Genomic DNA, 27,778 nt, shown 5'->3' on the forward strand with positions numbered 1-27,778 from the left:
ACTATTCACCCTCCCCCAAACCCCCCTTTTTTTTCCTTCAAGTAGAAAATTGGACTTTCCTACTCTGCAGCGTGTCTAGAGCACTGGGTGGAGGACTCTGATGAGATATACCTTTAGCAAAGCATCTTATGACCTTTCAGTCATCCTGAACTAATTTTCATTGCACTTTTGGCAATGGATAAAATTGGGTTGATTTCAAATAAAAGGATGCTCTCATGTGGTCTGTGGGAAAACAAATAAGAGCTTGAGTCACTCCTGACATGTCTTGAGGAATTTAAGGCATCAGATTTAATAGTCTATATTAAATGTATTATCCCTGAAATAACTTCTGGCAGTTTTGAAGCGCCTGAGAAAATACTGTGGATTGGAAACTTGAAGAAGATCATCTTTAGTGCCACTGCAATTGTAAATAGTAATGATGGCAGACAGATGAAAGCTTCTCTGCTGTTTTGAAAGAGAAATACATTACAGAAATCATAAAAGCATCTTCAGTGACAGCAAAGGAATCTATACAAAAGCTCTGTAAGAATAAACAGGATATTAGCTGAGATTCATTATTGCTGTCTTTGTAGATGTCTATATTTAAGCTAGTTCAGCAACAGCATAAACCTGATTGTTGCTATTCTCAGTGAGCACGAGGCATCTAAGATGTGAAACAGGAAGTTAGATGTCTTCTGGAGGAAGAAAAAGAAGAAAATGCAACTTTTAAAAAAGGTTTCCACTGATTTAAGTCTATCAACAGCTCTTAGCAATCCCATCAAACAAGTTTGAGCTACATGTGAAATATCAAAGGAAGGAAGAAACTTCCCTTTGAGGATTTGTAGCCACTCCCACATCACCCAAGGAAACTTCTACAGGTTTTGTTAAAGGATTCTTGTGTTACCTATCTGCTACCCCTGCAAAATGAACCGTGTCCTCTCTAGCTTGAAAAATATGTGATGAGTTAAAAAGGTGGTATATATTGCTCTTTTTAAAATTTTAACGAAGTTACAGGGGAAATGGACTGGCAAAAAAAAATAAATCACATACTCTGGTTTGTACCGAGACAGGGAGTTCTTGCCATCTATGTAGCGCTGGGCAGAACTCATCCAAACACAGGAAACTAAGAAGACAGGGAGTTCTTGCCATTTATGTGGCAGAACTCATCCAAACACAGGAAACTAAGTATGGCATAATTTGAAGTCTAATAGTAGAGATAAGAAATGGAAAAAGAGAGTGGCAAATGGTTCAGCAGGAATCTAAGACGGAGCTGCTTACTGCAGTCCAGAAAATCTAAAACTCAGTTAAATTTCCAGAATAATATTTTGATGAAGAGTGCTGGAGTCTGCTACGAATTAATGAGAAGATTATTTTTCTTTAAAAGATACAGCGCTAGCTGGACACTAGCTTAACAAGGTAATTATCAAATGAAAGAGAACTGCTGTACTGCTGTGAACCTGCATAAAGACTCTTATAATTACTGATGTTTTGGCCTATCTTTGTTTTATAAGAACGATGCATTTTAATATTCTTGCATAAAATACGTTCAGCTATGTTTTCTGAAATAGTAGGTTTACTCATATCAATCAAATATGATCTCTCCCAGACTGCTTTTCAAATGGGAAAGATATATATGTACCACATTTTACCAAGTTGGTTGGGCTAGAAATCTGGGAACACTAATAATCATTTTATGAAAAAGCAAAAGTTTAAGTTTCACGAATAAATTTCAGAAATGATGGTGAGACTCTAAATACATAGCACAATGTTTTTAATAGCGACTTTACTTTTCCTCAAAAGGCTGTATATAATGACAGTTATGGATATATTAATGAGAAGTTTACATGAACACCTGTAAAAATTACTATAAGCATTCTCTGCCACTGATAATTTTTGGTCTTTGGCCCTTTGCCTCATCATTGCATAGGTAAGGCATATGAGCACGAACTAAAAGCACTGCTTTGCCCAAGCACTGTTGACTTGCATATAACGAGTATATTAGGATGTTATTTTTTTGGTGCTTCCTGCCTTAATAACTAAACTAGCTAGAGATGTCAAATAGCGCCTTTCATAAAGTAAAATAGCGACAAAAATCAGAGTATAATTATGATTGTATAAAGAAGGAAAAGCGAAAGACATAAGCACTTGAAAAGCTTGGAAAAAAATAATAAAATCTATAATGTTCTTCACTGAGAATGAAAATTAGATGGTATTGTGTACATGAAAAGTTGTACATACTATTGTAACACAGGTGTCTGATCCCGGCTCCCAGCTCTTTTCTCTAATATTAGAACCATTTCAAAATTTCATGGTAAAGGACTCATGGTTGTCCCTTTCAATCCTGCTGACTTTTACTTCCAAATTCAAAGCACACAGAAGTAGTATAGTTTAGATCTTATCAACAGGTCTAGAGAAATGTGTCACGGTCTGGTGAGTAGATGTATCAGTTTCATAAGGACAAATTATAAATGCTGTGCAATTGCAATAACGCTTACTTAAAAAAAAAGAAGTGACAGAAATGGAATACTCAATTAGAAAGATGTGCAAGCCAGAAAATTCTCACATGCCAATATCATCTCAATAAACCCTTGCTTAAAAATGGCTTTAACATGCTCTCTGTAAATAATATTTTTTGTTTATTGTCTCTCCATATCAACTAGCACTTTCAGTAGATAGTAAAATGTCTTTAAACAATCGTTCAACTTAAACAGAACTGAATGACTGCCTCATGATACGTTGTACAAAAAAAGCAAAAAACAAATCCTGACATTCTCCTCCTTTCATAGGATCATAAGAGGGTTTGGGTTGGAAGGTACCTTAAAGATCATTGAGTTCCAACCCCCCTGCCATAGGAAGAGACACTTCCCACTAAACCAGGTTGCTCAAAGCCACATCCAGCCTGGCCTTGAACATCTTGAAGGATGGGGCAGCCACAAGTTCTCCAGGCAGCCTTTTCCAGTGTAACATACTCCACAGCATACTTTTTTTGTGTGTTGTGGGTGACCAATGCACTGATCAGAATGACCAGGTCCACATACCTGCGTTTAGGATAGCAGTGACTTGCCAAGGAGAAGCAGACATTGATCCTAATTCTAGCAGCTGCAGCAAAAGCTTCACCCAAAGCTAATGTTGCATTGCAGCGTGTTCAGATGCCAGGGGGTGTTCAAATTGAAGCTGACAGCACAATCTTAATCCTGCTTCCCTGTGCATCTGTATTGCAATAATGCAGACTGTAATTACATGATCACATACATTTGCACAAATGAATTTGAAAGTATAAAAATTTACTACAATCTAGATATATGTGTGCACCTTTCCACAATCAAGGTATATTAATGCTAATTTGAAGTCATGACAGTCCACAATATTTCTACTGACATATTGGTTACTTTCTTTTCAAAAAGTTATTGCAAGGAACAGCTAACATTATATTTACTGCATCTGAGCTCTACACGAATCACACCATCAGATTCTAAATAGGTCTTTTATACTTGTTATTATTAAAGAGAATTAATGGGGGGAAAAGAAGCTTCAGAAGAAAGCATTTTGGGATGTAAGACTGGCTTTCAAAGTGTGCCAAGCCCACACATCACCCCATTCCCTGAGCAATGGGATTTCCATTCAGCCCTGTAGGACAGTCAGCTGGGGCTAATTGCTTGACCCAACGTGAGGGAAGTACCTGGGTCTGGAGCAGAAAAACCGAGCTACTGCGGAGCCTGACTACCTGCTTCCCCTGAGGGAGGTGAGGAGCACCAGAGGGGCAGAGACACAGCTGAATGGCAAGGCTGCAAACCTCACAAAGACTAAAACAGGTGAGAAGGGTGGGAGGCAACGTGCTGAATAGTATACCTTCTCCACATCACTAGAAGACCAAAAAAGCAGGTGTTTGGGAAAGAGGAATTGCCATCAGACCAGAGAAGAGCATTATCTTAGGACCATTATCAGTGCTAGGTATGTAGAACAGACTCTTCCAGGACTAACATGCTTTTTTTGGATGCAAGGGAGAAGAGCAGAGGGTTATTCCCTCTATGCTATAAATTAATTCAGAAGGAAAATTAAACCTCCTTTTTTATCGAGGATGCCAGACATGGCACCTAGCAGGATGCCTAATGAAGGCATTATCACAAAGGGGTTCCTTCTCCAGAGCTAAATTCACACTCACTTTTTAGCTCAGTTAAAGACTACTTTTCTGAAGCTGGTGGCCGAATCACCCTGCTTTGATCTGGAGTGTGGAGAGGTCTCCAAGCTCACAAACTGGATTCCCTTCACACAAGAGGAATCAGATGGACTCCAAAGTAAACCTTTGCAAAACAGGTGCCCGGTGGACCTCATGTCCTCCACATGAGCTGTTTTGCTCTCCAGATCCTCTCCTACTGCACTGCATGGCTTACTAATGTCGATGTAGCCTCCAGCTACAAGCACAATAGATTATAACCTTAAATCAACAAGCTGCCCCTGAGAGTGCTAAAAGTACAAACTCTACCTTTCTAAGGTGGTTGGAGATGCTGGATCACCAAGTTGGAATGCATTGTCCAGACTTTTCCTTTCTATTTACTCGAGCACCTTCTCCCTACCTGTTTGCAGCAGTACACGAATTCACATTACAGGTCATACACATTTTACTAAGCTAAGTTAAACCCTTCTCTCAGTATAGGATATCCTCTATTTCATTTTCATTCTAAAACTAGTGACCAGTTCAATCAATTTAGTTGTGCATGCATGATGAAAAGAAGCAGAATATTAAACAGAACAGTCTGCAAAGGCCAGATACTCCTTTGTTTTCCAACTTGATAAATATTTTCTTGGTGCAAGGCCACGTTCTGGTTCAACATTTCTTTGCCTGGATTTTTTTTTTTTTTTTTTTAAATAACCATGACCTGGAGCATCCCTCTGGATTACAGAATTTGATGCATAGCCAGCCATGCATGTGCAACTGTCCCTAAGAGCCAAGCCTCAGCAGAAAAGCTGGTGTGCATACAATCTTGAAACAAAAATAGCTGTCAAATCAAAGCTAATTTACCACAAAAGAAAGCACTGATCCTCAGTTAGGGAATACCAACCTAGTTTGAGTTCAGGACTGCTTAAAAAAAAAAAAATCTGATTTGATTTTATAAAAGAAAAGTGTGGTTTTAATTTTTCTAATCTCATTTAATAATGGATGAACTGATTTTCCTTAAGTCTAAAAGGGGGAAGGGGGGTGCAGAGGAGGAACAAATACAGATAATATCAGTTCTTGAGAGTGAAAAAGTTTTAGCCTCTGAGCAACTAAAAGAGGTGAGGGAAACACAAACAGTTATACAGCAGGCTGCTGGTATCACGTGCCACCAAAAATATGTTAGTTTAATGCTCCCTGGACCAGGGTTTCATTTTACCTCATTTTAGTGAATTAAATCATGTACTACAAAGGAATTTGGATCTGAATGAAAGGAACAAGATTGATATCAGGATGAAAAGTAATGCCCTATTAATTCAGGTCCAGACTTTAAAGACAAAAATAAAATTGAATTACAGTATTCTAATAATTCTGGACTAGATAAAATTGTATATAAAAGCCTTTTTCATAGCCAAATGGAGATGGGAGCAGTAATGGATTTTTAAAAGATACAACAAAATGGTCAATATCTACTTTCAGGCACCCAGCGAACTCCTCAGCTGGTGTTGACTCAAAAGCACCAGCTGTCCACTGGTGCTTCTCTGCACACATTCATCCACTATGTCCAAAAAGGTAAACTTCTAAGACCTTCTAAGATTTTCTAAGAAAAGCAGCTGTTTCAAGCTGAATGGTATGAATAAGGCGACACCAATAATGAAGGAATAGCCCTTTCAAGACACCATAGTCAAGGTACAGCCCCTTTGGCTGAAGGAACTCTTAGAAACAGAACTTCATTTTGGCACAGAGGTGTGGAAGAGACATCACCTGGACTCCTGTCCAATGCTAAGCTGCATGTGATAGCACCTGTGAGCAATAAACTTTTCTCAACCAGTGAATGATGATCCACGTGTCTTGTCTGGATGACAGCAATGAAACAGACCTACACAGTGAAACCACAAGGTTACAGGTAAGTCCACGTGCTGTAGCATTATGTCCTCAGCAGCCCAGACCACCTCTAGTGCATCAGAGCTTGCCAGTACTCCTTAGCTATCTCATACAGTATAAAATCTGGGTACCAACACTCACTTTCAATGACTTGGAGCTAAGACCCTTCAAAAAAGAGCAGCCCTGGACTACTGGACCTGGATTAGCACTTCCTTCTGTGCAGGCAGAGCTGAGCACTGAACAATGTCCTTCAGGAGACAGGACACTCCCAGTAGTTCAGTAGAAGAGTAGTTTCAACTCCACAAAACCAAAGGAATATCACAAATCTCAATCATTCTGTTCCAAATCCAATACATATTCCTATAAACAGTCCTCTCTGGAGTAAACTTTTAATAGTACCTATATATTGGCTGCATTTGTCTTGAAAAATCCTAAAAAAATACTGCACAAGAACCCATTTCTCTGAGAAAATAAGGAGAAAAGAAACAAGAAATGCAAGCTACTGCTTACACTGCTATATGCACCAGAATGAACTTAAAATACTATGGTATAAAACCTGTGTGGATCAGAATAGTGGAACAGCAAAATGTCAGCAACATTTTAAAGGTAATATAATTTGGAGTGCAGAATTCAATATGATAAAGAACGATAGCCACTGTATAATATCTCAGCCTTCTCATACACAGCAGACTTTAAAAAAAAAAATCATGACTACATTAATTCAAGGAAACTTCCAATATGGAATTGGGGACAGTATCTCAGTGTCCAGAGTCAGCTTCTGGCTCAATTTCCACTAATCATGGTGTTGCAGCTGACCCAGTTAAAATGTATTTCTATAAAGATTCCATAATTTTTTTTTGGTGATGTTGCATATTGTATTCTCCTAAGCCATTTAAAAATATTGCACTACAGTAAATAGCTAGTGCCTAAAAATAAGGTGCATCATGTGGAACAGCACGGCTGCACCACTGAAATACTATGTAAAAGTTTTATTAAAGTTTTATTTGTACAGTAAACACAAACGTGCGCATTTTTGTAACAAACCCAACAGTATATTCAGATGCACGTTTTCATATTTGACTGCGAGATTAAATTTGTGGGTAGAGATCCTATTTTGCAGCAAATTTTTTATCTGAACTTTAAAAAGATCATCTGCACCTACAAGCCTTGCCCTGCCACTGTTCTAGAGCCGTGAGGTCTGCAACACCACATACCTGCAGTGTTAAGTGTATATGCACAAAAGAGAATTTTCAAATTATTTCAAAGTTATTGTAACATACATAAAGCTCCCAGAGCCATTAGGATTGATATTCTAATTCACCTACACCTGAGGATTCAAAAAGGGAAGAAAAAAGTCTGATGATCCACTCTTTACTTAGTGCTCTATAAAAGGAACTTCGTTTCTAATACCTTCAGGCAGTACGTGTGCTCCAAAGTGTTATAGTTTATACCAGTTGTGGGTAAAACCACTATACTTAGTAATTGTCTCTCTTTAGTCTAGAAACGAGATGACAACATGAAAATATGCTCTGCCACAAAGTTTCTAGGTTTTTATGGTATTGCTTAGGTCATCCACAGAGTGGGCTGTTTCACTTCTGAAAAAGAAACAATGTAAGTGGAATAAAAGTAAAGAAAGAAAACAAAAAAAATGCAGATTTAAAACTAGTAAGGGAAAGATACATGTAGTTCTAGATTTGGATGAATATTCAGACTGAGTCCTGTTTCTTACAGGAAATCTGTAAATATGTTAGAACATTTTTCTTCAAGAACATAACATATATTAACTGACCATCTAAAAAAATCACCTCATAATTTTAAAAGTTGAAGTAATAACAACAAAGTATTTTCAATTTCATATCAAAAATATTTTCAGATACCTTAGTATAGCAACATTTTTATTTCTCAAATTTTTAAAAAAACTTCACAATCGAGATTTAATGTACTGGTGCCATTTGAAGCCAAATATTGATCTACCTGCCAGTTATTCAACAAAGCAGAGAAAGTACTGACCAAGAAAGTACTAACTGGTTCTTCACAACTGCCATCACACTACACAAAGAAAGATATCATTTACCCTGAGTTTGTGATAGTGAGAAGTTCTTCAGTATTTTGGTGTAAAATGCTATTGATTTCCATTATTTTGCATGGATTTTCAGCTTTTTATTAACATTGTCTCCAACAGAGAGAAAGAACTGAATGCTACATAATTTGGACCAAATGGGTGAACACAAGCCAACCACAACAAAGGGATTATTTGTATTGGGCAGGGGAAAAGCCCATAAATCATTGGGATTGTCTCATGTTAATTTTGCTTTTATTCTTCTTGCTCTCTGAATGGACCCTAGACTCCTATAACACACCATGTCCTATTATATTATCATTTCTCCCAAAGAGGGCTTATCGGTTAATCTGTTTATACAACAGCAGAATCAATCTGATTGACAGGGATTTTGGTGTGACATTGCAATTAGAGGCTATATATAATTGTGCAATACTCACATTAGGAGTTTAGTAGCCCTTTTCCAGGTGCCACTTTACAGACATAAGGTCTCTGACACTGATTTGAATAACATACTTAGCAACAAGCAGAAGAATGAAACACCCATTTGTAAGATATCTGAAATCTTGTATTTATTTGTAAAATATTTGAAAAAGAGGTTGATAGGATACTTTTCATCATAAACCTTTCCATGGAGCTCCTAACTGGGGTTGCGTGTATACATACATGTATGCACACACATGTTGCATATGGCTGGCACTTCACAGTAAAGAAGCCCTTTTGTATTTTAAAGGTATCAATAGCTCAGAAGCACAGGAATATTATGCTAACTAACAAGCCTGCAGCAGGCAGAGGTGAAGGTCTAATTCATACCCTACTAGTCGCAAATCAGGAACTAGAAGGAATAATTCCTTCAGCACCTGCCAGCAGTATGGAGAAAAAGAAAAATGCATGTTCTGAAGGAAATGGTGGAAGATTCGTGTGGGAAGTCTTGCATAGCCAGCAGTATTGGAAGAACATTATTCATTTTGTTAAAAATGAGAAATAGCAGGATGTTTTTAATCATCAAAAGTTTAGCACCTAAGATGAGAAAATAATTCCTGAACTTGTTATGATGGCTGAGACTGAACCGAGAAGGGGGCTGAAAGCTGGCACTTCCTTTGGAACCAGTGACTCCAGAGAATCAGAGATGTGGGTAAGAGACAGCCCCTTGGATGGTAGAGGCACCTCTTGGATGGTGTTCCAGCACCTCATTTTTCGTATTGGTGGGAAGTAACCCCTCAATGTGCTATTTTTATGCTCCATGGCTTCCCCAGGGAACCTGTTCCAGCACCTCATTTTTCGTATTGGTGGGAAGTAACCCCTCAATGTGCTATTTTTATGCAATTTAAGTCCAGCATCTCTTCTCCTGCTCATCACAGATACAGAAACAGACCACATGCCTTTCCTTGATATGCTTGTTACTATGTCCCATTTTCCCCTCTCCTTTTTCCCATGTTTTCTCTTCTGCAGACCGACCAACTCATATTCTTTCATTTTTCATAGCGAGACTTGTTTTCAGGACTTTTCCTTTCCTCTGGACACTCTCCAATCAGACCACATGTTTCTGTACAAATGCTATCCAAAATAAGCATTCAGTACAGACAAAGAAAAGGCAATCCCAATCAATAGGAGAGATACAGCTGGTGCTTCAAAATAGTGGATTGATGAAAGCTCAACTGACTGGGACAAAATATGGGTAAAAACTATCCATGAAAATTAAGAACCTGTTAAAAAGACTTGATAAGATATCCAAAAGCCACAACTATAGCGTGAGAAAGAAAACATCTTTGGCAAAAAAGTTAGTAGAAAAAGGAAGGCAATAACAAGAAGGAAAAATCCCTGATAATTAAGATGAACATAGAATGTAAAAGCAAAGAGAAAAAAGGTGAAAACATTCTGTAAAAACACATTATGAAACACAAAATATTCAAACAAGATGCTGAAGGTGGCAGTGGAAATTCCATGGCTGTATGGGCTAGAGAAAATAAGAAAGACCTTGAATTTTATTCAAAACTTAATTTAATTTGGAAACAGGAAATTTGTTAACATCAATATATAAAAAGCTTTTTTGTTCTGCTTTTGGAAAGAATTTTGATCTTGAGATGAAAAGTGCTTCCTAGTCCATCAGCAGGTAAGAATGATCTTAAATAGTGTCTATTAGGAGTAAATGTTTTAAAATTAGCGGTTCTAAGAGAGTTTTTTGTACATTTCTATCTGGTGTTATAAAATAGTAATTAAAAAAAAAAAGAACTACCAAGGGAATTAAAAAAACTCAGTACCTTTGTGCTGATATTTAAGAAGGGACACTATACAGTCAGGTAACTATAACATAATACAGTTGCTTGATATCTATCCAGACAAAACAGTGAAAAAAATGATATAGAATTTAACCGACAAAGACTGAAGTGAAAGGGATGTAATTAATGCCAGTCAACATGGGTTTATGTAAAATAGGTCTTGTCAAACAAATCTCATTTTATTCTTTGATAAGCTTACAGAAGTTTGGGTGATAAAGACAAGTGCATAGGTGTAATACACTTAGCCACCTGTAATGCCTTTGACTTGCTAGGGCATTGCTTATCTTCTTAATAAAAATCATTAATATACACTTTTAATAGAGCATATGTAAAATGGATTAACTCCTTAAAACACCAATTTTAAGAAGTAATCATCAATTAGAGATCACTAACTGGGGAGTGGAAGTGCTAGTGGTGATCCACAGGCACCTGTGGATCTATTAGACCTGATTTTAAAGAAGTTTTCATCTCTGTTCTGAAATTAAACTCATAAGTATTATCAAGAAACTATGAAGAAAACAACACTAAAGGAGTAGTATATAAAGACAGATCGGGCTGTTGCACAGAATACTCTGTGTCCCTAACTAAGCTAGGCCAATTTACTGTTGTACCTCAATGCTCAAATCATGTTTAATGACTGGGATTTCTCTGGGAAAAAAAAATAAAAGGAAAAATGCAGAGCCTGTTCCTGGAAATACTACAATCTGTTTCTCTTGGCAAATTTGATTTTCTCTGTAAAGAGTTATGTGAGAGAAGCCAGACGACAGTTTTATAGAAACCTGGGGTGATAATGTAGCGTGCTAGCCCCTCTAAACCATCTCTTTTTTTGACAATAGTTAAGCAAGTAGGTAATGTGTGGTGAACTTTTCCTGTTCATTCACAAACAACGTTCCCTGCTTGTAAGAAATGCCCATGAGACGTAGCTTTCCACCATTAACCCCCCCAGAAGTTACCCAACAAAGGGCTGTAAAGTATTACCAGTATCACACAGGTTATAAACAGGGACTATGGTAGAATGGATCTGTTGTGGTTCACTCACTATGTATTCACTAAATAATTTGTAGTAAAGTCTGAGATACACCTATGTCATATATTCTAAAGGCACACAGAGAAACTTCGATAAGCACTTTAAAGCTGATGATTTTGGCGCAAACTTCACTGTAGTCTGAAACTATTGCCCAGAAAACTCTACCTCTAATATCCCAGTTATCAAAAATTCAAGAAATGAAGAAAAATCTAGCAAGGTTCATACAACAAATAAAGATGAACAATAAATGCATAAAATGCAAAGCATGATATAGTTATATTGTACATTACAAACGCAAACTGCAGTAGCAATTATAACACAAAATGCATATTCAATTATCAGCTACAGATTCAGAGTAACAATAAAACTGGAATCACTATATTCTTCTAGGGATATACAGAGCAAAAGAGCTCAACTGGTTACTTCTGAAATTTCTGCTGTGTAACATTATGCAATTGTCATATAAAATTGGGTGATGGAAACCCATAAAAAGCGCCTGAAATTCTCAATACATTCTGCATCTATAGGCTTAAATAAATCCATTTTGAGGACTCCATCGTACCTACCACACATGAAATTTTTTTACAGCTACAAATGTGAACCTCATGCTTTTGCTTCCTCGCAGTGTATTACAGATCCTCTGCGAACAGAAAGCATTTAGTGAACAGAAACGTAGACGAGCTCTAATTTATTTTTTTTTTTTTGTACAGTGGCAACTGCATCCATTCTGCGCTCACTTTGCTGTGAAAGAGTTAATTTTCCAGCTCCCATTCTCTGCAGTGCTGCATAAACACTGCACATTATTCTTACTGAGCATGCTTCATCTTTCCTGTCTCCCCAGTCTTGGGCTGTCAATCAGCTGTCAGTCCCTACCACATCAGCACCGCGCGCATCACCAGGCTGTCAGCGCGGCAGCTGATGAGACTCTGCTAAGAGCTGTCAATCAAACTTGTTTCTCTTATCTGTTCGGGAAATATTTTGTCTCTAAGAAACAAAGAACCTGGGCAACAATGGATCAGAGTCTAGTATTTACTCTTTTACAGGGATAGAAGGCTCTTAACAGGAAACGAATCCACAACAAGGGGAAAAAAAAATAAAAACTGCTCCATTAGGCATATTTGGGGTTTTGTTTAAATCCTGTTTACTTCTTGACCCAATAAATCAGGGCATAATAAATTAAAGCAAATTTCATTTTTCTCTCACTGTAAAATGAATTTCTCAGATTTACTTCTAAGTTTCTGTTGAATATAATTCAATGCAGTTTAAAACAAGTAGCATCTCTTTGGTTTTGGGACTCTTTCCCTGCCTTTAGGCGTTGGAATGTGTGAGCTTTTTCTCCATTTCACTGTAGCCAAAACTCCAGAGTAGAGAAAACACACACAATTTACACCTTTGTTACATTAAAATATATCTTCTTCTTTCTGTACTGTTTCTCATTAGAACTCAATTTCAACATAGAATTTAATAACATGAGTAGGGTTCATAGATAATAGCAGAGCAAAAGAATAGCTGAGGGGTGTAAGCAAGCAGGAGAAAAACATACATTTTCAGTGGATGTTTGAAAGAAGATAGTATCAGCTGTACCAGGGAGGAAGAACTGCAGAAGGTAAAGTTCTCACATCTACAGAAATAAAATACTGAAGAAAGACAAAAAGAGCTGCAAAGATGGGCACGGCAGCGATTTAAGGTCTGACACAGAAGCTCTGCATGAAAAGTTGAGCTGGGTTTCAAGTGCACATCTATCCGAGATAGAATAATGTTCTGCAAAGATAACTAGTCTGGGTCTAACAAACCTGGCAAGCAAATTAATTAACAGTGGTGAATCACTGAACTAACAGACCTCTACTCTTCCCAGGGCAGAAGTAAGTATCTTTACATGCTGTGCCGTACAGATATACGGGCACATTTAAAGCCAGCTTGAGTATCCATACACAGTGCTTGTGCCAAGAGAAGTAAACATAACCCTGTGACTTAAAATCCCCACTTTGACCAGTATCTATTTTCGCCTACAAATTAAAGAATCTCAGAGCTGATAGTCGTAGGCCCAACAGTGAGATAGCAAAGGGAAAATAGACACTTATTCTCAGTATAGAGAGGGGTGCTGTAAAACACAATAATGTGAAAGGCAGGCCCAAAATTATTTGGTGTTTTTCATAAAGCTTCAGTTTAGAGCCATGAAATTAAATTAGCACCTTAGTTTTCTGAGACAAAAAAAAAAAAAAGTAAAAAAAAGTGAGTTTACAACTCTCACAATTTCTTCAACACAACTATATATCAAAAGTTAAAAGAAACAGGAGGCAAGTAAAAATAGTATTTTTTTTAAATCTTAACATTTACACAAATGATGATTTATAAGCCTGATTCACGTTTGCATTGGCTGTGGGCTTGGACTGTCCAGGTGAGAGCAGAAGGAAGAGAGAACCAGCTGGGAAATGGGCTGTGATAGGAAACCCATGGAAAGGAAAGGTTTAAAGCAAGCATGGAAAAGGAGCCACCAGAGGGGTTTGGGGACTGCTGTGAAGATGAGAGAAGAGCAGAAGAGAATGTGCAAGTTCCCAGCAGCCTCCCACAACATCTGGGGGCTTTAAAGAAAGAACCTGGGGCAAAACACCATGTTCCTCCTTGTCTCTGGTGGCCTAAGTTAAGAGCCGGGTAGTCCCTGAGAACAGGGAGGGAAAAGGACTAGAAATTGCCATAACTCAGAGAAAAATTGTGGCCATGGACAACAAAAAACTACTTGTCCTTCCACACCACCCCCCCCCCCAAGATTTTTTCTGGAATTGGTTTGCTCCAAAAGAGGGTATTTTAGTTCCCAAAAGAAGCAGAACCATTGCCCAAAGGAAAGAAAATGAGGTGGCAGTCACAACCAATATCAGAGATGTAAGCAAATGTCTCACAGGCTGAAGCAAGACAAAGGCAGGCAATTTTGAGCTGAATCCTGGAGCAGAGGAAAAGAGGTCGGCATCTTTCATCACTTTCAACTCAACGGTTGCCTATTTCTCTTTTCTAAGACCTAATCTTGGTTCCCTCCATTACTGTCTGTGCCTGCAAGAGTAAGAACAAGCAATTTGTTTTTTCTCTTCTCTTTCAGCCAGCTCCAAATGTTTTTAATGCCCACTACATATTAAAGAGCATACACGCTGAGTGAGGAGACAGGTGTCTCACTGAGGACAGCATGGATGGAGACCACCATCTCTTCCAAAACTCCACGCTAGGTGCTGCCACCACTCAGCATACTCTGGCTCATCTAAGAGGATCTCCAGCCCACTGGCCAGTGATTTCACTGTTGGAATAAAGGTACTCAGTGACATTATGGTCTTTGGGAGATGTCAAGACCTTCCATGGTCATAATGGAGTATGTGCACAGCTTCAGCAGGCAAAACAGAGACCTCGATCAGGTGTCTGTGCTCAGCGAGGACCTGCTAGAGGTAGAAGCAATTTTCTGCTAATGTTTGCACCCAAAAGGGAGCAGTCTGCTCTGTTCTCAACTCCTGGGGATATTTTTGGACACAAACTTCCCTGGTAGGAAGAGGGGTTGCTCTTAACACACAACCTCCACTCTGCACCCTCCCCAATAAATACTGGAGGTGTCCCTGAGCAGGGACTTGGAAAACACGGCACCCCCAAGGCTGCTCTCAAAGCCTGCTGAGATGGCAATGGAAGTTCCAGACTGGAACAGCTCAAGCATGTTCTTTAGAGTATCACTAAACAGGAATACTGCTCGTGTCAGAAAGAATCTCTAATACCGTAGTTCAGAATTACATAAATATTTACTAAGGAAGGAAAGGAAATGTGAATGAACAGAAAGAGCCCTAAATGCTGAGCTTCAATTCCAGACGCTAAAAATAACACCAAAAGCAACAACAGTTTGTACAGAGGCCAGAAATTAAAATTCCAGGGGAAAAATGCTGTGTACTAGTCACTTTTAAAAACGTGCCTACAGTAATTTGATCTTTCAATCACACTTATCAGCAACAATGCTAAGAATTGCAGTATTGCCCCGTACCAAACTGTCCCAGTTACAGATAGCACAACCATTATCAAGCATTTGTGACAACAGGAATATTTTACTCTTTGACAAATTCTTTCATATGCAGCACTGTTTTCCAGAAACACAACTCCCGCTGATCTAACTGGACATTAATTGCTTTTTTGCTGATGTATCTGTGCCTTCTGGACTGATAACACAACTAGCAAATCTGATATCTGACAAGTTGACTCAACCTAATCAGGACAGATCAGCTGTTACCACTGTTGCTATAGGCTGTAATTTGAGGACCTTTACAGAGTTATCACTTGCTTTGAAAGGCAAGAAACTGTAATTCTGTCAACACTAATCCCAGAACGTGCGTTCAAAGTGGCTGTTATTTTTTCTCCAGGAGAAGGCAACACTTGTCAAATAAATACCTGAGATAATTGATAAAAGGAATTAGAAGTATGCGAGTGATATGCTGACAATCAGTCACTCTCACGAAAAAGAACCTCACAAGATTCAGAACATTAAGCAGAGAGCACAAGCTGTCACGATGAAGCAGGGGTCACTCTGAATGGAGTGAAACAATTGGCAATGCAGTTTTTCAATGTTTACTTATCTCTCTCTTGCTTAGTGCTATAGCTGAGTGAATTATTCACTTCAAACAATTTGCTCAGTGATTTTACCCTCTTTTTCTGCTCAGTGTATGCAGGCAATGGATACCAATGCCATCAGATTTATCCACTGCTTCACTTTTATTCAAGCTTTCATTTAGCGCTTGATTGAGAGTGTTCTAGACTTCCACTGCTATTCAGACAATATCCAGGGCAGGTCCTTAATGTCTGCAAACAGCATAGATCCACACAGCTGATGGAATAATGATTATCTACACCAGCTAGGATATAGCTTATGGTATTTTATTTTTTTTTTGAGATCCCCGTTTAAATCTAGTAGCCCTTCCACCAACAATACTGAAATTTTCTACAAAGTTCCCTTTCTGTGAACAATTTTGCTTACAAGGTTCAACACTTGAATGTTGCAGAAACAAAATAACAAAGAGTGCAAGCACAAAGAGTCCAAAGCAAATTAATTTTAAAAATCCAAGGATTATATTGTATTATTTCCCCTACTCCACCAGGAAATAAATTATTTTCATGTAATAAAATCCAGAGGAATTCCACAAAAAAAATGGATTCCCAACCCATGCAATTCTTTAAGGGAACTTGATGGTCACCGAATCCAAACAAGTGACTGTCATTGCCAGGGTTGCATCTGTCTCTTACAGATAAACTGTGTTTAGAAATTCAGGCTTAAAATTAGAACAAAAATAGATGTCTTACTGTATCGCTTTGGTCCATCTTCCAAACAAAATGAAAGGGTTAAGGTTGCATCATCTTCAAAAAATTCAGTTGCAAAGGCATCCCACCAGAGGTTGTCACTATCCTAGGAAGCAACAGATCATTCACTTAACAGGAGGCAAAATGAAAATATGTTCATCCTTTGTAAAAGAAATTCAACAGGATCACACATAGTTTGCACTTCTTCACTTATGATCTTGGGGTGTAGAAGCCTATATGATATTTTCCTAGATAAAGTTTTAGTTCTAATTTAAGAAAAAAGCTAAAATGTTTAGTTTATTATACAATAAACTGTCTTTCATTTTATGAAGCACACTAAATATGTAAAAACTTTCATTCTCATAGATATGTTTTTCTTCAAGTGTTAAAAAGTGGTTTAATAGATCAGTTTCAAATAAAGCAATTGTGAATTTCCCCCCCTTTTTCTGGACTTTGTATCTCAAATGCTTGGTCCTAATAATGAAAAAACCTCAGTACTTAATTCTATAATGCTACATAACCCGATTATCAGCATGAGCTGACAAGAAAGTTATTTAGAAACTAAATATAATAACTATTCCACTCCAATGCATTTAATATAAATACAATGCAACTGCAGGTTAATTAAATACCAGGTAGTTACTTAAATGTAATTGTTGTGAGAAATCTTTACTTTTCAGTGTGATACATGAAGTGAAAACAATATTTTAAGATGACCTGTGTATACTTAAAACTTCCAGTAATACACATAGCTGGAACATAGCAATTATTAATATAGTTTACAATGTAAAGCATCTACTAATACAGCACTTCAGGCGGTCTGTTGGCTTTGATAATTGAACCAGGCATTTTCAGACCTGGGTGACCAACAACAGGCACCCAAGCCTCAATGTGTAGCAGCTGTGCAAGTGGTCCAGCTTGCAAGGGTTTTTTCAGAGAAGTCAGGAGATAACAAAATCCACCAATTGTTTCGTTCCAAAGCTACGGTTGTATTCACTAGCTGGATTTGCAACGTTTGGTGCAGGCTGTCCTGCTCCTTCGAGGCCCTGAGATTTAAATCACTTGCAGCACACTGGATCAGTGGCAGAGCTGGAAACCCCTCTCTGAAGATGCCCCAGCCACGCTCCTCAGAGCCACTCTATCCCACTCATGGCAGATGCCTTCCCAGCGTGCAAGGCCAGGTTCACACAGCCCACTGAGCACCTCAGCCTGAGCAATATAGAACTAAGCCAGAAAACATTTGTTACCTTCACAGGAAAAACAAAAAAAACCTAACCTGAGATAAAATACCGATTTGAGACAAAACATGCATCTATCATATTCATTACATGTACATTTGCAGAGGAATAACTATCTAGGTTTTTTAGTTCTGCTCCTGGTTTTGCTGAAGACATTACTATTGGATTTCACTCCAAACTGCTAAGCGGGGTATCTTTCCTGCTTCACAACTTTACTCAGGTTTTTGCCAAGCATCCAATGAAGAAATGGTAAAGACTGGTTTTAGCATTCCAGCTCCTACCAGAGATCCCCAAGAGACTTCATGGCTGGCTCAGAGCCTGTACTTCACCTTCCTTACCAAGGCTCATCACACCAGGCAGCAGCAGGACAATGAGCAGCACAACCCTGTGGTACTTGCTCAAAATCCAGTCACACAAAGAGGTATCAAAACTGTCCCCACATCTTAGCAATCTGCTGTCACAGAGAGCTGCTGCTCTTTCCTCTTTGCTGGTGTAAACCTCAGGAGTGTTTCCACATGCAAACATCACTGCATTGACTATCTGAGTAGCCACAATGTCAGGTACAGAATATATATATATTCAACAGAAGCCCAAGAACCAGCTTGTAGCAACACACCTCTGCGGAACAACCCATCCCTCAGGACAGCCTGGTGGGTGACATTATAAGCCCACACGAGAGTGTGTGGTCCAACAATACAAGCTACCCTACTCTGCCATTTGCCAAAAGAGAGGCTGCAGTATCACTTAACTGGGGTCTATTGGATATTCTTGTCACAGGGAAGAAAAAGGGGAGGAAAGGATTGTCACATCCTTGCAATGTCACATACCAAATTTGCAGCTCTTGTTAACTCAGTAGTTGAGTATCATTGGAGCTACTCATACAGTATCACAGAATCACAGAATGATATGGAGTTGGAAGGGACTTCTGGAGATCATCTAGTCCAACCCCCCTGCCAAAGCAGGTCCACCCAGAGCAGGTTGCACAGGAACACGTCCAGGCAGGTTTTGAACATCTCCAGAGACAGAGACTCCACCACCTCTCTGAGCAGCCTGTTCCAGGGCTCTGCCAACCTCAAAGGAAGGAAGTTCTTCCTCATGTTTACATGGAACTTCCTACATTCAAGTTGGTGCCCGTTACCTCTTGTCCTGTCACTGGGCACCACTGAAAAAAAGACTGGTCCCACCCTCCTGACATCCACCCTTTAAGTATTTATAAGCATTGATAAGATCCCCTCTCAGTCTTCTCTAGACTAAAAAGACTCAACTCCCTCAGCCTTCCCTCATGAGAGATGTTCAAGTTCCCTAATCATCTTCGTAGCCATCCAATGACATTGAAGGCAAAAGGGGAGCATCACATAGTTGGGATGCAAATGCACATGGGAAAGACAGAGAAGAGCCAGGGAAGCACAGGGCCTCACCTCAAAACCACACATATTTGCACTCACTCTTGCTTCCAAGAAGTCTGAAGGCAAGGAAAATGTAGACACGGAATTACTGTGGATTCTCTCCCTGGACAGATGAAATATCCAGACTCTGTCACAGTTTGGATACTGTCCAAGGTCTTTATCTTACACTTTTGCATATTTTATGTCAGGAAGAAGGAAAAACAGAAAATGCAACACCCCACCCCCACTCACAAAAAAAAATCCCAAACCTTAATAGAACATATAAATCCTCTGTCAAGCTTCAACACGCTCTGCTGATTAGTTCTCTGCTCCACCCTTGTCGCAGGTGGGCCCAACTACTCTCACGGCCAAATGGTGAACAAAACCAAATGAGGTGTCCCCCAGCCAAGCTGAAAAAAGATCCAGTTATTATGAAAAAAAAAAAAGAAGAAGAAGAAGAAGAAGAAAATCACCCCCTTTTTCTTGCAAAAAGGGGATGGTGAAGGCAAGGCTGCCCCCAGGCATCTTTAACTTATGCTCTGACAGGTTACGGGGGATTTTGCCAGAGTAATTATTTTTCTATTCAACAATAATGAGAAATTACCATGGCAACCTCCCTTTCACGTAGTGCACTCACACGCTCAAACATTGAAATAATGGCCTAAACATAACACACAAAAAAATTAATACTTTAAAAATATTTTGTATTAAAATAAACTTAAGGAATGGGTCAAAGGAGAGAAGAGGGCAGAGACAGCCAGCAAGTTGGGTCAGAAGTGAAAATGCCATGCTGATGTAGCCAGCTACCCAAGCAGCAAAAAGTCTTCTGCCACAACTGTCATTGTTCCCTCTGATCCCCTCCACCCCTGGTATTATTTGTAATTTGAAGCATGGCTCAAACTCTGAATAGGGTCTCCAAGTAAATGGAATCCTAGGGTTTCAATATTTTTTCCTGACTCTGATTTCTTTGGCAAATGTAATCAGATTTTAAGTACAATGATGTTCTTTTTCCCCCTCCGTCTAATAGTCCCACATATTCACTGTGTGATCCGAGAGTCAAGCTGGGTTCTTCTTTACACCTTACACACTTACATGATTTACAGTCTGCAAGCCAAATGAGGCTTTTCTACTTGCTTGTGATGGTGATTGCTGAACCAAAATAGATCTTGCAACTGAAATATAAGGCCAACTGAGCCTATGGCATTTTCTCCAAATTCCTTTATTTTTGTTTAATCACTTGGAAGGCAGAATAGAGTTCATGTAAAAAGTCAGTACATGAAATCGTGCTCAAGAGAAGACGCAGATACCTTGCAGGACAGAACTGGGATCCAAGATTATTTTGATAGATTGCAGAAATTATCTGAAATGAATATGATATTCAATAAAGCAAAGTGACAAAAGCTCAAATGCAAAATGGGGAATAACTGGCTAAGCAGTACTGTAGAATATGGTCCCAATCAGAAAGCAAATATGTCAGCAATCTGTTGCTCTTACAAATAAGGGAAATATCTTAGATATAATTCCCTTCCACTCCAGCAAACACATCTCTGGAAAGGCTTCAACTGGAATAGTCCATTTACTTTTGGAGTACTGCGGCCAGGTCTGGACCACCCACTCTTAAAGAATTTAGCTGAGAACAACAGTAATCACCGAGTTTAGAGCCACAAGCAAACAAACAAACCAACCCCAAAAGACTCACAGGAATCGAGGCAGAAGGACCTTCCTGTGTTTAGTATAAGAAGCTCAGAGGGATCGTGATGACAGTCATCAACTGTATGAAAAGATTGCTATAAAGAAGAGCAATCACTTGTCCTTGGTGGCTAACAAGGATAGAAGGAGTAATAATTGGCTCAGTTTGCTGCCATCGCAGGTTAAATGGTTTAATCCCCTGTTACAGATTTCTGGGCTAGCGTTTTCCAGAGATGAAGAGATGAAGAGCATGGCTACTGTGTCCCCAGGAATAGTGGACACAGAGGTCCCACTGCCTACAAGCCTTGGGCAGAGCTGTGCCACCACTGCAGTCCCATGGCTCGTACCTGGCAAGAAGTGGATTTTTGTTTTCCCCCTCACATCGCTTTTGGCTGCACATGTATAACAGGTGTAAATAGTGTATTAAAAAGAGAGTCATGGAAACAAATGTGATTCTGAATACACACAGGAAACACATCTGTTCTGAAATGGGACCTTTTTTCTTTATATAATCACTTTTCAGGGAAGAACTGAATTTAAAATACCAACCTATGTGGCTTGGCATTGGACAAGGCAAAAATAAGAAGAGATAGTGCCCTTGGGGTCTTACATTTTTCTTCTGGCACCTGCAACCCTTCCCTATTGACACTTACTATTTTCAGAACTCTATACATCCACACTCCTGTTGGCAACATACGCGCTTCTCATATTCTTTCAAGTTAAGGCTGCACGAGGAAACCGCTGTCTCCCCAAGGAGAGAATGGTATTCCTCCCCTCCTCCCATTCCCGGCAAATCGAACTACACTTCAGCTCTTAAAATGCTGTTCAAGATAAGATTTTGCCATTAAATACACCTGTAAAAACTGCACAGCCATTACAAATTATGAAACTCACGAGATAAGTATCATAAAAAAATTCTGACACTAATGTTTATACTCGGAGCACACTGACAGACCATTAAAAATAAAATGCCTGAATACAAGAAACCAATAACTTTGCCTATTAGCTTTAAATTAGACCTGTCTTGAGTCCACCCAATATATTCAAGGTTCTGTTATAAATTTCACAGGAGTAACAAATTAACAGGGATCCATATATCTTAATTTTATACATTTGGACATTTGAGTAGTGATCTGTAGGTCTGGCCCTGCAATGCACAGTGTTTTTTATGATCTGGCATAGGCTTTTTTTTTGCTATTTATATAAACTCTATATGGAATACTGATATTCTGAGTCTTAAATTGATTTTCTTGGAGGCAGTATGAACCGAGTGAAAGACTGAAATACTCATATACAGTATGTAGGTGAGAAACCCATATATTCAGATGGCTGTCTGTTATCACACAGGTGAAAGATGCACACCTAGCTTACATTCAGAGCATCTCTGCTAGCAATATGTGCTACGTTGTGCTGTTATTAAAAGCCCCTGAGAAAGAATACCAATCTGGTTGCCCAGGGCTGGTTTGTAAGAACCACTCCCATTGCTCTTGCATTGGTTATTCCATCTCATTTATTTTATCTTAAACATAAAGCATGTTTTACAAAACATTAAAAATACCTTTAATCTTGCAGCTAGTGGTATCTTACAGAATCTCCAGCTCCCTTCCCCCTGTCAGGAATGCCCAACTCTGTTACTTCCATTTGTTATTTCACACATATTCACAGTTTTAATGGTGTTGCTTGCTTTTATTTCACTTACTAGTGTGGCTGGGTGCCATCTCTCAAACAATGTGTAGTAAAACTGGCAGAAAAATTTTAAGACTTGGCTTTGGTCATAAGTAGTTTTCTGTTCCATTATATACTTACAACTTCTTGCCAAAACTCTGCTCAATGCCCAAAACATATCAGTTTCTTCAGCTTACTTAATAATTAATTAAATTATTGTTTACATTCCACTTTGGAACTTATCTTCGTTTGTACAGTAAAGAAACAACACCAAGTTTTTGTTTTATTGAGAAGGGAGAATATAGTCATGCAACAAATCCCCACAGCAATACCACCTCAGAGAGGCTGACTTGGGTATAAAATGGGGGCAACGTCTCTGCTTCTTGTGTAAATCAGGAGTAACTTTAAGAATTCAATGGAATTACAGGGAAAATCTCATAATGGAAAGCTAGTTTTACAGATTCACTGGAAATTCTTAATATACCAAGGATCCTATTCTTATTGCCAATAAACCACTGCACTATAAGGCAACAAAATAGGGGGAGGGGCAAGCAGTAACAGCTCATTTTCTGAATGGGGAACTGTGAAAATCAAACATTAATTATTTTATTTCAGATAAAAATGGGACAAACAAACAACAAGCGAAATATAGAGGCTTTGCAAACTATGCAGATTGATTCATGCCATTTTCTTGGTGTACTCTGAACCCGGGGATGTGGGCAATCAGCATCACTAGAGTAAAACAATTATGCTCTAGTGATACTGGCCCCTACACCCCAGCTTTGCAGATACACTGCTTTGAGACAGCGTCACGTAGATTCTCAAACAGCAAGTCCACTTCGGGCAATTATACCAGGGGTTCAGATTTACTGAAACATGATGACACTGATATGAGCAAGAGAAATACTTTCCTTATGTTTAGAAGAATGGTTGACGTCTTCCTTGTTATATGGCTTTGTTATATGCCCGAATTAGAGACTTTTTCTTAGACTAGTTGTGGCAACTGCTCGCTAGGCTGGCAAATAGCAAGACCAGTTTACACTCAGTACAGTTATTCCATTACAACTAAGCCACCCAATTTTTTTGTCTGCACAAATGCTACATGTATATCAAGTTGGATATCCTTTTAAAATTTGAGTCCTTAAAATTATGAAGATTTGCTAACTTAAACTGACAGAAAAGGTAAGACAGCATCCTGGCTCAGTCTAATAACAGAAACAAAGAAGAAAGCCTGGTCTCAAACCTATTATTTTTCATTGTTTAAATTTTACTGCAGCTTGTGGACAAAAGAGAAACGAATCCTTAAATATTCACTCTCTGCATGTTTCACTATTCACCTACAGCAGAGACAGATTGTATAGTTTAATACTGCATTGTAAGCAGTACAGAGCAGAAATAGTTAATTTATGAAATGTGCTATTTCACCTGCTTCTTTAATTTGAATTCATTATTTCCACTCCTGAAACTTGTGCACAAGAATGGATAGGAGAAAGAAAGGGGAAAAAAGAGCAATGAAGCTGGGCTCAAGACATATTCCACTGCCAATTCCTTATAGCCACCATGGCATCATCCTTGATATTTCACAGCAATATTATCAATAACTAGCAGAAGATGCTCTTTTGTCCTTTTTAAGTACATGGGATAAGATTGCACTTGGTCTCTGTGGATAAAACCTATATTCTGGCTGTGTGAACAAAGAAACTGGGCATTAACAACTAAATCATGTGCAGTTGTTAACAGAACTAAACACTTCACCCTTAGCATAGTATCTGTTTGGACTTGGTATATAAACAGCACATGTTAAAAAGGTTGTTTTAAATTTGAGCCCTCTTTTCAATAGGCATGAGGATGTCTCCAGCTGGCTGGGAACAGTAATGGGTTTCCTTAGTAGTATTCTCCTTCCATGATCATTGTAGATAAATCACAGACTTGAGTTTTTTGTTTATCAAAAATCAACCACAGTTACACTTCTCTGTTCTGCCGCAAAATACCCCACAGCCTCAGCCTTTGAGAATGGTTTATAGAGATGGAATATTAAGTGTGTCTATTATCTATTGTACTACCATCAGTCATATGAATGTTCTTATTTTATTCTGACATTTTGACCTGGTTTCTTTTTTACTTTGTTTACTTCCATCTCTATGAGTAAATGGAAGCTACTATGCCATCTATCCCAATGAAAAGGCAATAACTAGTATTGCCATCAGTGAATGTAGAGCATCAAACATCATATGTCACTAGGGCACAGAAAAAGTCATATTCCCAGCAACATTAGTAAAAGAGTCTCTCAGGGTCTAGCTACCCAACTGCATCAACTCCCAGGGCTCTAAAATTTAGTGAACACAAATGCCTTTATCAGTTATTACAGTGAAAGTAAAATTATTACTGACAGCAGTTAAATACCACAATGGGAACACGATGAAGACAATCCTTGACACCTCCATTTCACACTGGACTTTCACCACCTCTTTATTCACTGAAGTCTCACAAAAGCACCATGCACATTAGAGACAAGTACAAAGCTGGGACTTTCAGGGGTCCCCCCCTGCCTCTGAATAGGTACAATCTAAACTACAATCTAACAGACTGTATGTTGAGAGGTAAGAAACAGCTCTACAGCTGAGTTGAGAAAACATACTGCCTTTTTGTGCAAATCTAGCAGGCCGGGTAGGGACGGAAACCCGGACAAACCATCCTTATGCCTTACATTCCAGCTTATTGGAGATGTACCAAATGGTGACAGGGCTAAGTAATGTAGCAACAAAGAGCTGATTTTATCATAAATGAAGATTATATGGGTTGAAAAGACACGTAGATGAGGAGATGTACCTCTATATGACACACACCCTCTAGTCTACAGGACTTTGACAGAACTCTTGCTAAGACTCAGCAAAAGAGTTAATATTAAAGATATGCTTAAATGCTTTGCTGGACTGGGATCCAAGTATGTATTTGTTAACCCGTATATTAATTGAAGATTATGACTTCCTATTAAGCTTTGTAGACCAGGTATGAACATATCACCATCTTGGAGACCTCTGTCTAACCAAGAGCTGTTATTTCTTGGGAAGGTACATGAAGTGGAAAAGATCCAGCATATCATATGTCCCATCTTCTTTAGAGAACAGGTAATCTCATGCACAAAAGCTTAATTTAGCAATAACCAGTCAGAAAAAGAGAAAACATTTAAGAAATCACTCCCTTTTGTTACTATTTACAGGCATACCTACACTTTAAATTATATATTGTTCCCTGCATTTAAGTGCTTAATAATATAACTGTGGTTCCAGGTGTTCAGGTATCACACGAGGAATTGTAAGAGCACTATGTAATTCCAGAGAGTGCAGAGAAGCAAATGCTATGGCACTTCACCAAAATTCTGGTAAGAAGCAATGGTAAATCACGAAATCAAGTTCTTTGTTATGTCTTAATGATATACTATATTTTTGCTGCATAAACAGCACATATTCTTTAGGGAAAAAAAATGCTGTGGGCATCTGTGGGAATTAACAAGTAACTTCATAAGAGAGATACAGTCACCTGCAAATTATGTCCCTTAAAAGTTCATTCACATTTTTTATTCAACTCATCTCAGAGATCCCACTTTTATCACATCTTTTAAGGGATTACTTCCTTAGTATAGCAAAAGTACATTTCAAGTTAATTCCTATATACATTTTATACTTATTAGGATCAGTAATCACAGCTATTTTTGTCAACTGGCAATGTCACTCCATCCACAAATATTATCCTTGCTAAATGTGTGTTTCAGCATCTGAACTCTACTTAGGAGAGAGACAAGAAAAAAGGTAGAGGTGAAGTATTAAGTTCTTTTAGACTACACTTACTTGATCCAGTTTTCTAAACTGCAGCATAATTAGTATCATCCATATCGGCCATTTGGGCCACTACTCAGCTGAAGTTGGCAAATGCTCGCATTTTTGAAAATAACACAACTACATTTATTGCATTACAATTTTTATATACAAATGTTTGTGCATTCAAACTTATATAAACATTAAGGCTGAGATTTTCGAAGGTAATTAAAAGTCTCGTGCACCCTTTTTTCCGTTAAATTCAGTGGAAATCAGATGTTGGAATATTCTGTGCAAGGCTCCAAATCCCAGCACAGAAATGGAATTTGTTACATTTGCTGAATCAAAGCTGGAGGGTGACAACAGGGCTGGGATTTATTTCACCCCAAGACAGTTGTCTAAATTCATATGAGATAAAAAGCCTCCTGGAGATATCTGTCTCTTCACTGACTGTAGAGGGAGCCTAGAGAATAGTTCTAGCCATATAACTTTTACAGGGATAAACGTAGGTAAGATAAATCCTGTTCTACGTACTTACCAAGAATTTAAAATTCAGGAAGAAAACTAGTTGAGGTTTTGGGAGCTTCCATAGTGAAGGACAAACATAAGTGAAGAGCTGGGTGAAACAACCGTATCTACTTTGTCTAGATTTTCACAGTCTTGGCAGGAAAACCTATAAATGATGTTCAAGTTTTTTGCTCGCAACGCTCAACGCTCTCCAGGCTGCCAGGTTCCTGCTGTTTCATATAAAAAGCTCCGAGTGGCAGACAGAAGTTGGAGCACTGGTTAAAGATTTCTGCCAGTATGAAATGTTTTAAATGAAGAAGATGTGATTATTTGCCTGGCTTCCTAACTGCACTCCCCAGCTAGCCATGGTTGCCAATAAAGGCCCTCAGGTCCTGTATTTTATCTCACCCTGCATTTGAATACAAAATTCCTGTACAAAACACAATTAAACTAGAGGAAGAATTCTTCATATGTGTTTTCCTATGCCCTCAGAAATCTGAAAAAAGAAGAAATTCTAAATCAAGACAACACATTTCAAATATTGCCATTTCTCGTGTATTATTCTGCTACCACCAGATGACTCAGTCCCTCTGTTTCCGTTGTGTAGCACTATCCTTCTCAAGCACGTAACACTCACTAACGGGCACGTGACAGCCAAGTCTGATTAATGAAGGAACAATAATCAGGAGTTCAGGTTGCTGCTACAAAGCAGGGATGGGTTGTGCTTATGACAGTCACAGATACACCATGGTTTCAGTATACACCATGCTTTACAAGTTTTGATGGTG

At 38.6% G+C, this 27,778-nt stretch overlaps 1 protein-coding gene across 9 annotated transcripts in view; it reads right to left on the reverse strand.

Annotated features, from left to right (window-relative positions):
* The window catches only part of LDB2 (LIM domain binding 2), a 234,870-nt gene that overhangs the window by 138,163 nt on the left and 68,929 nt on the right, over positions 1–27,778 (reverse strand). For all 9 annotated transcript variants that reach the window (XM_014937131.1, XM_014937129.1, XM_014937134.1 and 6 more), the window contains exon 2: positions 16,695–16,797. In XM_014937131.1, the coding sequence (XP_014792617.1) occupies positions 16,695–16,797 (103 nt within the window). The remainder of the gene's footprint in view (positions 1–16,694; positions 16,798–27,778) is intronic.

This window comes from Calidris pugnax, unplaced genomic scaffold, assembly GCF_001431845.1.
Source record: "Calidris pugnax isolate Ruff unplaced genomic scaffold, ASM143184v1 scaffold49, whole genome shotgun sequence".
In the NCBI taxonomy this organism is placed as follows: Eukaryota; Metazoa; Chordata; class Aves; order Charadriiformes; family Scolopacidae; genus Calidris; species Calidris pugnax.